Here is a 12,736-nt window from a genome sequence, read left to right as displayed (position 1 = left end):
CTGTCCAACCCTAAACTTTTTAATGGTAGTATAATGTATATATTCCACTTTTTTCACCGAAAGCAGTTTTATTTTACTTTTACAGGAGTATTTCCACACTTCCGGTGACCCTGAGAATTAAACCATTTGTTGCTTACATTTACATTTATGCATTTTGCAGATGCTTTTATCCAAAGAGACTTACATTGCATTCAACTTATAGATGTTATTAGTTCTTGCATTCGCTGGGAACCCATATCCTTGGCATTGCTGGTGCCGTGCTCTGCTGTTTGAGATTAGGTATGTTGCTACTGTAGCTTTAGCTGTAGCCTCTGTAGGCTCTAGTCTCTAAATGACATCTAGGACTGACTAGCCTCTTCTCATATGCAGTGAATAACAGTGCTTCACAAGGTTGCTGAATACTGAATAGATATTGTGTGGTGGTCATATGTAAACGTGCTCATGGTTGTGATGTCACAAAATACTAGGGGTGATCCATATTTCGGGACTATCAGAGTGAATGAATAGCATAGAGACTTGGGAATTTTGTCTTTAGCCAATAAGCAACGACCTAGCAACTTCATAGCAACACGCTAACATGTTTTAAAAGCATCTTAGTAATCTCGTAAAAAAAAAAAAAAATAATAATAATAATACAGGTAAACACAGCTCACATTTCTTTCAGAATATTTCAAATCTAATGTACTTTTACTAAATCTACTAATCAAATTCTCTTTGGCAGGTCATTGGGTGTTCTTGGCTAATTGTCACCTGTCTCTCTCTTGGATGTGTGAGCTGGATAAGCTAGTAGATGAGTTACAAATCCAAGAATGTCATCCAGATTTCCGACTGTGGCTAAGCTCCTCCCCTCACCCAGAATTCCCCATTGCCATCCTACAGACGGGCATTAAAATCACTACTGAGCCTCCTAGGGTACACATATACACACTATGCACAGTATAGTGAGATGTTTAAAATGGTGTGTGCTGTAATTAAAGTGGTATTGGTGTGTGTGTGTGATTGTGTGTCTCTGTAGGGGGTGAAGTGGAATATGAAGCGTCTCTATCAGCGGGTGTCTGAGTCTCAGTTCTCACGCTGCTCGCGGCCGCTGCTGTACCGTAAGCTGCTCTTCACTCTCTGCTTCTTCCACAGCGTCATCCTGGAGAGGAAGAAGTTCCTACAGCTCGGCTGGAACATTGTCTACAGCTTCAATGACTCTGACTTTGAGGTAGAAAAAGAGAGACAAGGATGTGAATTTTCAATGGTTATGTGGATTTCTGTGTTTTGCAAAGTATGACCAATGTGAATTGCTTAAATTTAAGTAAAAAAAATCAATTTCATATACATTTAAAGTACATTTATTTCATTAATTTATTAGTGCATTTATTTTATAGCTTCCACATAAACTCAGCATGGGTCGCTTATATATTACATTTGAAATCGCAACATACCCTTTTCCCAAATAACAGTAATTATTTATTTTCACTTTTTATGATTATTTATATTAAATATGCTTTTGATTTTATTTTACAATACATTAGTTGTAAAAAAGTATGAAATCCTGCACACAAAAGAAAAAAAAAAATCTTCAAAAGTCTTTATTAGTAAAAGTACAAAACAAATGCACAGTGCAAAGACAAAACTTTTTCAATACATACCATTCAGTGACTACGTGTAGACTAAACCCTTGATCTCATTAAAGATCTTTCACCATACTACTTTCTAAATCAAGTCCATGTTGTATCATCATATTATAAATATATAGATATAAAAATAAATATAAATAAACATATACCCAAAATATATTTTATGTTTAGGGAAAGCTATTAAAATTTCACATTCAAAATATTAACAATAATCCTCAAAATCATTAAATTTCACACATTTTTTAAGAATTTTAATAAATTAAATTCTTCTTCTTCTTCTTGTATAGTCACATTGATTTAGGAGAAAAGCTGGTTTTCCTTCTTTTTGTCTGTAGCCGATCTTATTTTATTTGGTCCACTACTCATTTTTGTTGGCTGCAAAATTATTAGGACTTTGGCAGCTTGTTAAAGCCATTATAGTTGAAAGCATGCGTCTTATCCACGTACATAACCTCAATTAAACTGTTCACCTTTGTGTCCTGGTGATGCTGTAGCCTAAATTTTGCATAATATTTTAAGCTCAAGATAAGCTGCATATTTAATAGGTATTGCCTATGGCTATGAAATTGTTATTGAAAAAAAACATGTTTTAAAAATATACCATAAATAAATCTGTGAACTCGTATGCATATCTGACAAATGTATGGGTTTGTGAAGACTGGCTGTTTAGTAATTATTCCTCTTTCTTTGTTTTTCAGGTGAGTGAGAATCTTCTGAGTCTTTATTTGGATGAGTATGAGGAAATCCCCTGGGACGCTCTCAAGTTTCTCATCGCTGGGATCAACTATGGAGGACATGTGACTGACGACTGGGACCGACGTTTACTTACCACCTACATCAACCAATATTTCTGTCCTGCTGTTATTGATACACCCTTCTTTAAGTGAGTTCTCATACACACACACACATACAAAATTTTATGAAGTTAAATGGGAACATCCGTTGTTTAAATTTTTTTTTTATTAAATCAAACCCTAACCTTACAACTTAAAGAAAGCTTTTTGCTTTTTTATATTAAACATGAGTTATTTAATTTATTAATATCCCTTAAGTAAAGTTCTGGCATATTTGCCTCATTTCTGGAGACAAATGTGTCCCTAAACCACAGCCTAGTAACCCAACCACACGCACAGAATCTCTAATGTACTCTCTGTTCAGTCCAAACACTGTACAGAGTCTTTAGTGTTTGTATGATCGTCACTCTTAGCCCCAGTTTTTGAACATTATGAAGAGATAGAGCGTCCCCATATGGAGAGACTGTTTGCCTGGTTGCAAAAGAGCAAGAAAATCTCACACACTCTCACGGACAGTTCTTCTCATTACTCGCTCACACACAAACTTTGCATTGAATATGTGTCAAGCCATCACACACACACACCCATTGATCCCTGACACCCCTCTTTACCCTGCTGTGAGGATTCCCATGTGTCCTCTTCAGCCGGTAAGTCTGCCGCCACAGTTCTGATCTAACGAAGACCAACAGCTCCCCCATGGGGCCGAAAGATGAATCTCATAGCGTCTGGAGTTAAATGTGTTCCATTTCCTCCGAGTCCCCTGGTCTTTCAGGACCCAGCAATACTGCATACATGGATGGAACATCTGTTACTATAGCAACCACATCATATAATTACCCTCAATCAGGGCCTCCATGGTGACTTGAGTGCACAGCAGAGGCAGCTCTAAAGTTTTAGGCAGTAATAGAAATGAAATAGCTTGGATTACTGGACTTGGAGGGTGAAATAGGAATTGGCAGTAATTACAGTATCTGTGAAGTTTTACTGACAAACAGTTTAGCTACTATCAGTAATTTGATACGACCTGTAGATGAAAACTAAAGAAAGTGTTATTTTGAGAATGTGAATGAAATTGCCCTACAGCTTTACATTTTTATGAGCCAATACGAGGATTGTTCACGCCAAGTCTGGCGCAGAAGTATAGCATATACTTATATATTAGCAGTAATATATATTACTGTGCATATTTACTAGCTTTAACAACTTTTTAGCCAGTCACTATTTAACGGTTCACATCAGATCCTTGTTAAATACTGTTGTGTGACTACATGATAAAAAGTATGACATTCACAATCAGTGTTATTTTAGTATTATTTATATACTACTATAGTATTTATTATAATAATGTTTAAATTTTTTGTCATTTTAATCTATTTTTTAATAATCGATAATCTCTATTTAGCTTTTTTAAATTTCAGTTTTAGTAATTTTAGTGATTCATCTTAAACTTCTTTTATTTCCATTTTAATTAGGTTTTTTGAGCCTTTAAAAACTGTTTGTTTGCATGTATAGGGTCTCCTCGTTGGTGCATTACTATGTTCCTCGTGATGGGCCTCAATCCTCATATTTGGACTTCATTGGTCAGTTGCCAGCACTGGAGCACCCAGAACTATTTGGACAACACGCCAATGCTGACATCGCCAGCCAGATCACAGAGGCTCGAACCCTCTTCCACACACTGCTGTCCCTGCAGCCACAAGTCACCAGCACCGACGCCACCAGCACTGGAGCCAGCAGGGAAGATAAGGTGTGTATAAAAATATATTGAATTTACTGTTCTGATGGCATTTTTAGAGATCTTTCAGCATATGTGACACTTAGAATTGAATGTGTAGCTCTGTGTGTTTAGGTGTTGGAACTTTCTGCTGATGTTCTGCAAAAGATTCCTGCTGAGATTGACTATGAGGGTACTAGAAAGTTGCTAAAGGATGACCTTTCACCTCTAAATGTAGTACTGCTGCAGGAGATTCAAAGATACAACGCACTGCTGCACACCATCAGGTCTGTGTGAGAGCGTAATAGTCATATTTAATTATGAATATTAACACGCTAACCGTGCTCTATTTGTGTGTGTAGATTGTCTCTCTTAGAGCTAGAGAAGGGCATTAAAGGTCTGGTTGTGATGTCCAGCAGTCTAGAGGAGATATTTCACAATATCCATGATGCTCGTGTACCTCCTCTCTGGGAAAAGGTAAGGGAGGACATCTATACACTACCATTCAAAAGTTTGTCAGTGTTTTGAGTCTCTTATGCTCACCAACGCTGCATTTATTTGATCAAACATACAAACAAATATTATGCTATGAAATATTATTACAATTTGAAATAAGTGCTTAAGTGGATATTTGTTCATATTTTAAAATGTAGTTTATTACTTGATGACAAAGCTGTATTTCAGCAGCCATTCCACGTCACATGATCCTTCACAAATCATTCCAATATGTTAATTTGGTGCTTTACAAACATTTGTAAAAACTGTGTTACTTTCTTTTAGGATTCCTTGAAGAACTGAAAGTTAGTTTAAAGCATTATTGATGAATAAAAGTATTCATTTCTTACTAGGCCCAAACTTTGGAATGGAAGTGTACATACACTGTATATCTGGGATTGCCTTCTCTGCACAGAATACATGAAATGCTTACAATTTGGCCAAAACAAATTATCTTAGAGGGTAACATATGCTCCCTCTGCTCCCTCTGAAATGCTATCTAGGTAAGCATCTCAATAGGTTTTGGAGGAGTGCTTATAACTCTGTAAATCACACACACCAGGTCATGTTGTAGTTGTAATACAGCCCTGCGTGAGTGTGTGAAAGTGGGCTGTGAGGTCAGAGGTGTGTGTTCAGCGGAGAGCAACAGGAGTGTGTGAATGAATGGTTGAGAGGATTGCTCTGTGAAGGAGGAGGTGAACAGAGCAACATTTAGAGGATTAAACACACACTCATCTTGGGTTTAAACACTCTTAGTGTTTGTTATAGACTCAGAGAGCTGCCCGAATCATGTCAAGAATACACAGGGCTCGGTCCACAAGATGTGGGACTAATGCCCTTGTGTGTGTGTGTTTAGGTCAACAAGAGTAGATGATAGTCCTTGTATTATTCTGATGTAGATGTGTGTGTGTGTGTGTGGGGGGGGGGCTTCTTTGTTCATTTCTAAGGATAACTGGACTCAGATAAACTGAATAAACAAAACCATGTTTACTTGAAGATCTTTGGTAAGCATATGGCCTATATACTAAGCCAAATGCCAATCCATCCCTCTATTCTGTCTCGTTTTCCATCTTTCTGCGCCTCTTTTACAAAATAAGTGGAGAGCATCCATTAAGACTTCCTCTCCAGCTGAGACTATCCTTCTGCTGTCTGCGGTGCCTCATTACTGTCTTCTCTTTTTCTCTTTCTTTCTCTCTCCATCCATCAGCCTATCTTTAACACAGAATGCACAGTTCCTCTGTCTCTGTCCAGTGTAATATTTTGGCAGTGAGTCGTTGTATCTTTGCTGAGATGTATAACTCTCTTTGCTGTTCATCACTCATCATTTCTCTTTTTTCTCCCATCTTCCTTTCTTTCATGCTCTTTATAACTGCTGGTTTGGGAGTGGTGGAGGTGTCAGGCCTCATACGTTACATTGACACTGTTGACCTAACCCGTTGTGACCTCAAAGGCTATTAAAAGATAACACTCACACCATTTATTAAATCTGGTCTTATTTTTTCACTGACCAGGGATCAGTGGTTTCCAATCTGTGGCCATTTCTGAGTAAAAAATAAATTAATTCTAGCCTAATTGTGACTTTGTTTCCTGCAATTTCATCTCTCATAATGGTGGCTTTATATCTCAGAATAATGACTTTATATTTCACAATTGAGATTTTATGTCTCTTAATGTGTCTTTGTCACAGTTAGCCCCAGGCTTCCGTACCTGTGATGCACCGAAGAAAATAGATGTAATGGTGGAAAATTACTTTAATGTAATTCATGTTAGTTTATTGATTAAAACAATTTGAGATTACAAGCATTACTGACAGAACTAAATTAGAGTTTTAAAAACACTTTTGTTCAAATGCCCCTGCTTATTTTCATAATTATAAAAAATAAAAACAAATTAGGAGAGCATGACCTCCATTACTTTGATGCACAATTTAAGTCCATAGGTGCCAGTAAGTGTAATTTCTGTACTATTTGCATACATTTAGTAATTACTAAAATTTTGAATATTTTGGATATTTTTATTACTTTTTTAATATTTCCATTTAGCTTTATTTGTATATTCTAGTTTTAATTTTAGTACTCCCTTTTAAACTCATATTATTTCAGTTAACTTTCAGTTTTTTTTTTAGTTTTAGTTAACAACAGGAACACTTGTGCCAATCTTGTGTATGTTCAAAAGTTCAAAAGTTTAATCACCTGTGCGGAAAGCACAAGGTTATGTTAATAAAACCGAATTAATTTATGCGTAATTCATTAATGTATGTGCCCTTAACGCTAGCAGATCTCTGCATGCCAGTTAATTGGTTTTGTCATTTCTAATAGCATGCTATATGATCCTCCCCATTTTTTTCTTTGTCACTCATTGTTCAGTGGTGCTGAAATGTTGCTGTTTGACCAGATTTGTTAAGAAAATCAATAATGGACATCATACACTTGTTCCCATCATTGTGATTAATTTGTCGGAGCAAGGGTTTGGTTGATTATTTAGGGCACCCCATTTTCATGCACAGCTTCAATTTGGTGCGTGGGTGGTGGGAAAGTTTGGGAACTACTGCTCTGGAGTGCTAGATCAGATTAAAACATCAGCAGATACTCCATCAAAACCTTTTATCCTCATTTATATCACTCCATGTTGTCCCAGTTTCAAAGGGTAAAAGCAACAGCATTTATTCTGCCTAGAAATATCTCAAAACGTTCTCATTTTCATGCCAGCGAGAACCTAAATGCATAAAGGTTTTTTTATGGTGCAGCGTGAAATGAAACTAATCATGAGTATTTTCCTAGTGCTGTGTGGCAGTTGCAGCGTTTGAAATGTTAATTCCTTTGGCACAAGCCACACTCACGTTTGATTTTTCTTTCTTTTTTTTTTAATCAAATCCAAATATCTTTGTTCTTTGAACACCAAAATAACATTGAAGGGTAAATAATTTCTCGAGACCCAAGAATTCCAGAAAACATTGCACCATACCGTTTTGCACCGTCAGATTTATGTTAGTTTAATTGCTCAATTCGAACTGGTTATGTAAGATTTGTTTAAAACTCTTGAGTCCAGGCGTAATATTAGACTCAATCACTCAAGATATTCTTCATGACAGACAGTAATGCATCTCATCCAAACCCACAGAAACTCTTCCTTTGTATTCTCTCAATGGCCTTGAGCGGCAGTTCTCATAAACCAGCTGAACTCGGAGTTACACAATACTCAATGAAAGGCCTTACTGTAAGCGGAGATAGATGTCACTAAGCTATTTTGTGCCGTTTGAAGTTGATGTTATGCCCTTGACCAGATTGCATTCATCTAGTGTCAACTTCCTGTTGAGAGCAATACTGTTGCAGAACAGTAAGATAATTTCAATTACATCCCTAAAAACACACGCATCAGTAATGAGACGCTCTCCATCCTTAGGCGTACCCATCTCTGAAGCCCTTGGCGTCTTGGACGAGGGACCTGTGCCAGCGCGTGGAGCAGTTTGCTCGCTGGGCGGAAACTGCTCGCCCTCCTGTCCTCTTCTGGCTGTCTGGATTTACCTTCCCTACAGGCTTCCTCACCGCTGTACTACAGAGCTCTGCACGCCAGAACAACGTGAGACTCGCACACACATAAAGTCAGCAACACATCTTGAGACTCATACATATTCACACATACTTAGAGTCTTAGCACACTCTCAGGATATCAAACACATGTGGTGAAGACTCTTTATTGTCCTCTTATGCGTAACTCAGTCACACACACTAGAGAGCTCAGTCAAAGATACACTACTGTTTAAAAGTTTGGTGTCAGTAAGATTAAGATTTTTTTTTATACTTTTATTCAGCAAAGACAATACATTGATCAAAAGTCACAGCAAAGACTTTTAACATCGTTATGTTATGGGCAAATATTTCTAGTTCTAATTCTATTTGTCATCATCAATTAAATGTTTAATTATATTCAAATAGAAAACAGTAATTGTAATAGTAGTTCACAATATTACAATTTTACTCTATTTTTGATCAAATGCAGCCTTGGTGAGCATAAGCAATTTCTTTCAAAAATGTTAACAATATCTTACAGACCCCATACTTTTGAATGGTAGTATAACTATAGGTAACTAACTAAAGTAACTAGGTAACTATCTGAACTAGCCCCACTGACTTTCATTGTATAGTCAAAAGAACGATGCATCATTTTGAAAATATCTTCTTTTGTACATTAAAGAAGATACTTATTTTTGGGGGGAACTAACCCTCTAAACAAAAACGACAGAATCGTGGCTGGAACAAATTCCTATTGATTGTAATAAGTTGTAACTGTGAATGTTAACTGTACAATTGATTTATATGCATTGTGTGTGCTGTTAGTAATGAATATCAATAAATCTTGCCCCAAACTACAATTCATTCAGCCAGATTATGAGGCAACATGCTTGTGTGTCTAAGCAATACTTCCCATCATTCTCTGGAGAAGAACAAGAATGATAAAATACACAGAGCATCAATTATACACCCAATTATAAACCTAACTCACAAGTGGAAACTTCCCAAGTGCAGCATTATATTTCTCATATGGACTTCAATCACAGCAAACCGATGGTCTATAATTAATTTGAGCTCGGTAACACATTTTTACTACATTCCATTTACTGACACTTTGCATTCACATTCACTTACTCACACATTCTGCAGGGGACACAGCACAATCCTGCTCCATTACCTTTCTAATGCCCCAGTGAGGATGTTTATTCTTGGGTCCTTTTGGGGTCTGCAAACAGGAGCTCTCACACACTCCCCCAAAATCACACTCTGCTCAGCTGCTCAGTAGCTTCAGGAGCACAGCAGCAAAATGAGCTGCATCTGATGATCAAGAGACACCTGTGACGCTTCGGGGCATCCAATTCTGCAGCAAATGGACTGAAAAATAAATTTCCTCATGTGTAATGTCCCCACACACCGACAGGTGGCTAGTAAGAACTGACGATACACTTAAAATGGCCATATCTTGGCAGTACTGTAACTGTGTGTGTGTGAGAGAGAGAGAGAGTTTTTTTTCTGCTGGTAATGATTCTGATATCAGTGTTGTGTTTGTTGTGCAGGTGTCTATAGACACTCTATCCTGGGAGTTCATTGTCAGCACTATGGATGACAAGAATCTGCATTCCCCTCCCAAGGTGAGTAACTGCTGCCATCCGCTGTCCATTAGGAGCTGATGCACCTGACATTTGCATCTCTCTCATTGCATCTCACTTGCTCTCCCCCCTCTCTCTCTCTCTCCCCCTCTCTCTCTCTCTCCCCCCTCTCTCTCTCTCTCTCTCTCTCTCTCTCTCTCTCTCTCTTTCTCTCTCTTTCTCTCTCTTTCTCTCTCTTTCTCTCTCTCTCTCTCTCTCTCTCTCTCTCTCTCTCTCTCTCTCTCTCTCTCTCTCTTCTCCTTCCTTCCTTATGTGGCATGTCTCCACAGGAGAAAAACAGCCCATGCCAGGGCTCTAAGCTAACATTTTAATTTTTTTGCCTACTTTTTGGTTGAACAGTTAAATATTTGTTTGACTATCGTTAGTAGTTCATAAACATTCAAATATATTCTATTCAAAAGTTTGGGGTTAGTAAGATTTTTTTTTTTTTTTTTTTTTTTTTACGTTTTTGAAAATTATCTTATGCTCCCCAAGGCAATATAACAAAACAATATTATGAACTATTATTAAAATGTAAAATAACTGCTTTCTATTGTGAAATTTTATTCAACTTTACAATACATTATATATTTATTTATTTAGATGTAACTTATTCAGGTCGTGGCAAAGCTGAATTTTCAGAATAAATTACTCTAGTCTTCAGTATCACATCACATGCTTAATATTTTATTAGCTGATAAAATAGAAAGTTGAAAACAACAGCATTTATTTGAAATAGACATTTTTATAACCTTATATAAACTGTCACTTTTGTTCAATTATGCATTCTTGCTGAATAAAAGTATTAATTTCTTAAAAACAAATCTTGCTGAACAAACTTTTGAATGGTAGTGTATGTCAAACTAGAATTAAGCTCATAACTATTTAAATGTATAAAACAAATAATGTAGCATTATATAGTGTTCCATAATGCTAATAACTGAAGTTATTATAAAGTCTTAACAATATATCTGTATGAGGTGCACAGAGTGTGTCACATGTCTATATGCTGTTAATTTAGGTAAACACTAATTATCTGGTGAACAAATCAATCCTTCTACTATGAAGGCATGGATCATCAATATTATTAATTTACTTGACTGTATACTCTTAGACCCAATTCATATTTAAGCACTATATCTCTGTTTTCATCACAGAACTTAGAGAATAATTTTTTTTGTGATCAGAAACATTTAAAAAGAATATAACCAAATCTGACAGAGCACAGGGGTTTAGAGAGATTTTTTTTTTACTATTATAACACAGCATCTTAATAACAGAAAAAAACACCCCTTTAAACGCCCATGCCAGGGCTGCTGAACAATTACTGTGTGTAACTTAATTTCCATGCATACTTGGATAGGGAGTTTGCGTACTTATGATATTTGCTATGAATTTTTACATTTCGAATGGTTGTCACTGGTCCTCACGTCAGTGTGGCCAATTAGTGCTTAACATTTCCACACATTTATTTGCCAGTTAAATTCTTACACTGGAGGCCGCTGCGTGCCCTCTCTCAATGTCTTTGTTTTGCACTCGACCTCTTGTTTTTCCCCTTCTCTCCTCCAGGATGGAGTGTTCATCCAGGGGCTGTATCTGGAGGGGGCGGGCTGGGATAAGAAAGCTTCCTGTCTGGTAGAGGCAGAGCCCATGCAGCTAGTCTGCCCCATGCCTTCCATCCACTTCAAACCTGTGGAGAGCCGAAAGAGGGTCGCCAAGAGTGAGTACACAGTCTTCTCTTTTGAATTCAGCTGTCAACTTTGTCAGTGCATTCAGTAATTGTTGATGTTCTTGTGTGTGTGTGTGTGCGTGTGCGTGCGTGCGTGTGCGTGTGTGTGTGTGTGTGTGTGTGTGTGTGTGTGTGTGTGCAGATATGTACTCCTGTCCCTGCTACTACTACCCCGTGAGGTCCGGTGGTAGTGGTCGGCCGTCATTCGTGGTGGCCGTTGATCTGAAGTCTGGAGCTGTGCCTTATGATCACTGGATCAAGAGAGGAACCGCTCTGCTCATGAGCCTTGATAACTAAACACACACTCACACTTTCAGTGACACTTGACTAACACGCCATGTCTAATTTTATGCAATGCACAAGGACTTGTTATACCCTTTTTCACACCGAGCAAATTTAATTTAAGAAGAGAATTTAATATGTGTTAAATCACAAGAGATGAAGAATGAAAACACTAGCAATTTGTTAAGTTTTATGGAATTCATTTTAATGTTTAATAAAACAGCTCAGCATTTTCTCCTTTATTGGTGTTGCAGATTTTCCAGACATAAAAAAAGTAACAACCAGTAATTTCACTTGATGTGACAATTATCATGAAATTCAGTATATGCCAGCAGGATGTCAGCAAGATGCTGTGTATCAAATTTTGTGAGAATCGGTCACATGGTGGCACTACAATTGACTTTTTGTGATCTCAGAAACGAACTGAACTGGAATATAAGTTGGGGGTTTTTCTGAATTTTTGAATGTGCCGTTTTAATTAACATTTTAGGGACAGTTCTACTATTTGAATTTTTGGAGGAACCTAAGCCGTTTCTTTTGATTCAAAAGATTTTGATTCAGTATCTGACGTTTGTGGAAGTTCCCTTCCAGGAACTCGAGCTGCGTCGACGACGCTACGGGAACGCCTTCAGTGTGGCCGCGCTCTGAACTAGTGTGTAATCTGTCCAATGGATGGGCGAGACATAATAGGCGGGTCACGTCACCGACCGGGAAGCATAACAGCACGTGCGGTGGAGCCGGCGTTTGCTTTTTGTCATTCAGCAACCGCTACTCTGTCTGTGTGTCTGTCGATTTGTGTTGTGAGTCTTATTTACTGTTGTTTGTCCTGGCACAATCACTTGAAATAGGCTCCAGCAATATGTGCAAGCACTGGGGCGATAGCAGATCGCATTCCGGGCTGTGTGTTCCTCCCTGCACACATTATATCATTGCTTGGGATACACGCAGTCTGTGTGT

At 37.7% G+C, this 12,736-nt stretch overlaps 1 protein-coding gene across 1 annotated transcript in view; it reads left to right on the top strand.

The window, feature by feature from the left end:
• Positions 1-12,020, top strand: part of dnah2 (dynein, axonemal, heavy chain 2) — a gene marked incomplete at its 5' end in the record, with an annotated part of 138,582 nt that extends 126,562 nt beyond the window's left edge. Inside the window, 10 exons of the mRNA XM_079438529.1 lie at positions 722-912; positions 1,016-1,207; positions 2,324-2,508; positions 3,932-4,166; positions 4,269-4,420; positions 4,496-4,610; positions 8,031-8,207; positions 9,697-9,771; positions 11,338-11,488; positions 11,640-12,020. Of these exons, the coding sequence (XP_079294655.1) occupies positions 722-912; positions 1,016-1,207; positions 2,324-2,508; positions 3,932-4,166; positions 4,269-4,420; positions 4,496-4,610; positions 8,031-8,207; positions 9,697-9,771; positions 11,338-11,488; positions 11,640-11,794 (1,628 nt within the window). The 3' untranslated portion in view covers positions 11,795-12,020. The remainder of the gene's footprint in view (positions 1-721; positions 913-1,015; positions 1,208-2,323; positions 2,509-3,931; positions 4,167-4,268; positions 4,421-4,495; positions 4,611-8,030; positions 8,208-9,696; positions 9,772-11,337; positions 11,489-11,639) is intronic.
• Positions 12,021-12,736: the final 716 nt, after the last annotated feature.

This window comes from Barbus barbus (genome assembly GCF_936440315.1).
Source record: "Barbus barbus genome assembly, chromosome: 2".
In the NCBI taxonomy this organism is placed as follows: domain Eukaryota; kingdom Metazoa; phylum Chordata; class Actinopteri; order Cypriniformes; family Cyprinidae; genus Barbus; species Barbus barbus.
The sequence above is the reverse complement of the archived record's forward strand: the minus strand, read 5'-3'. Positions and strand labels throughout refer to the sequence as shown.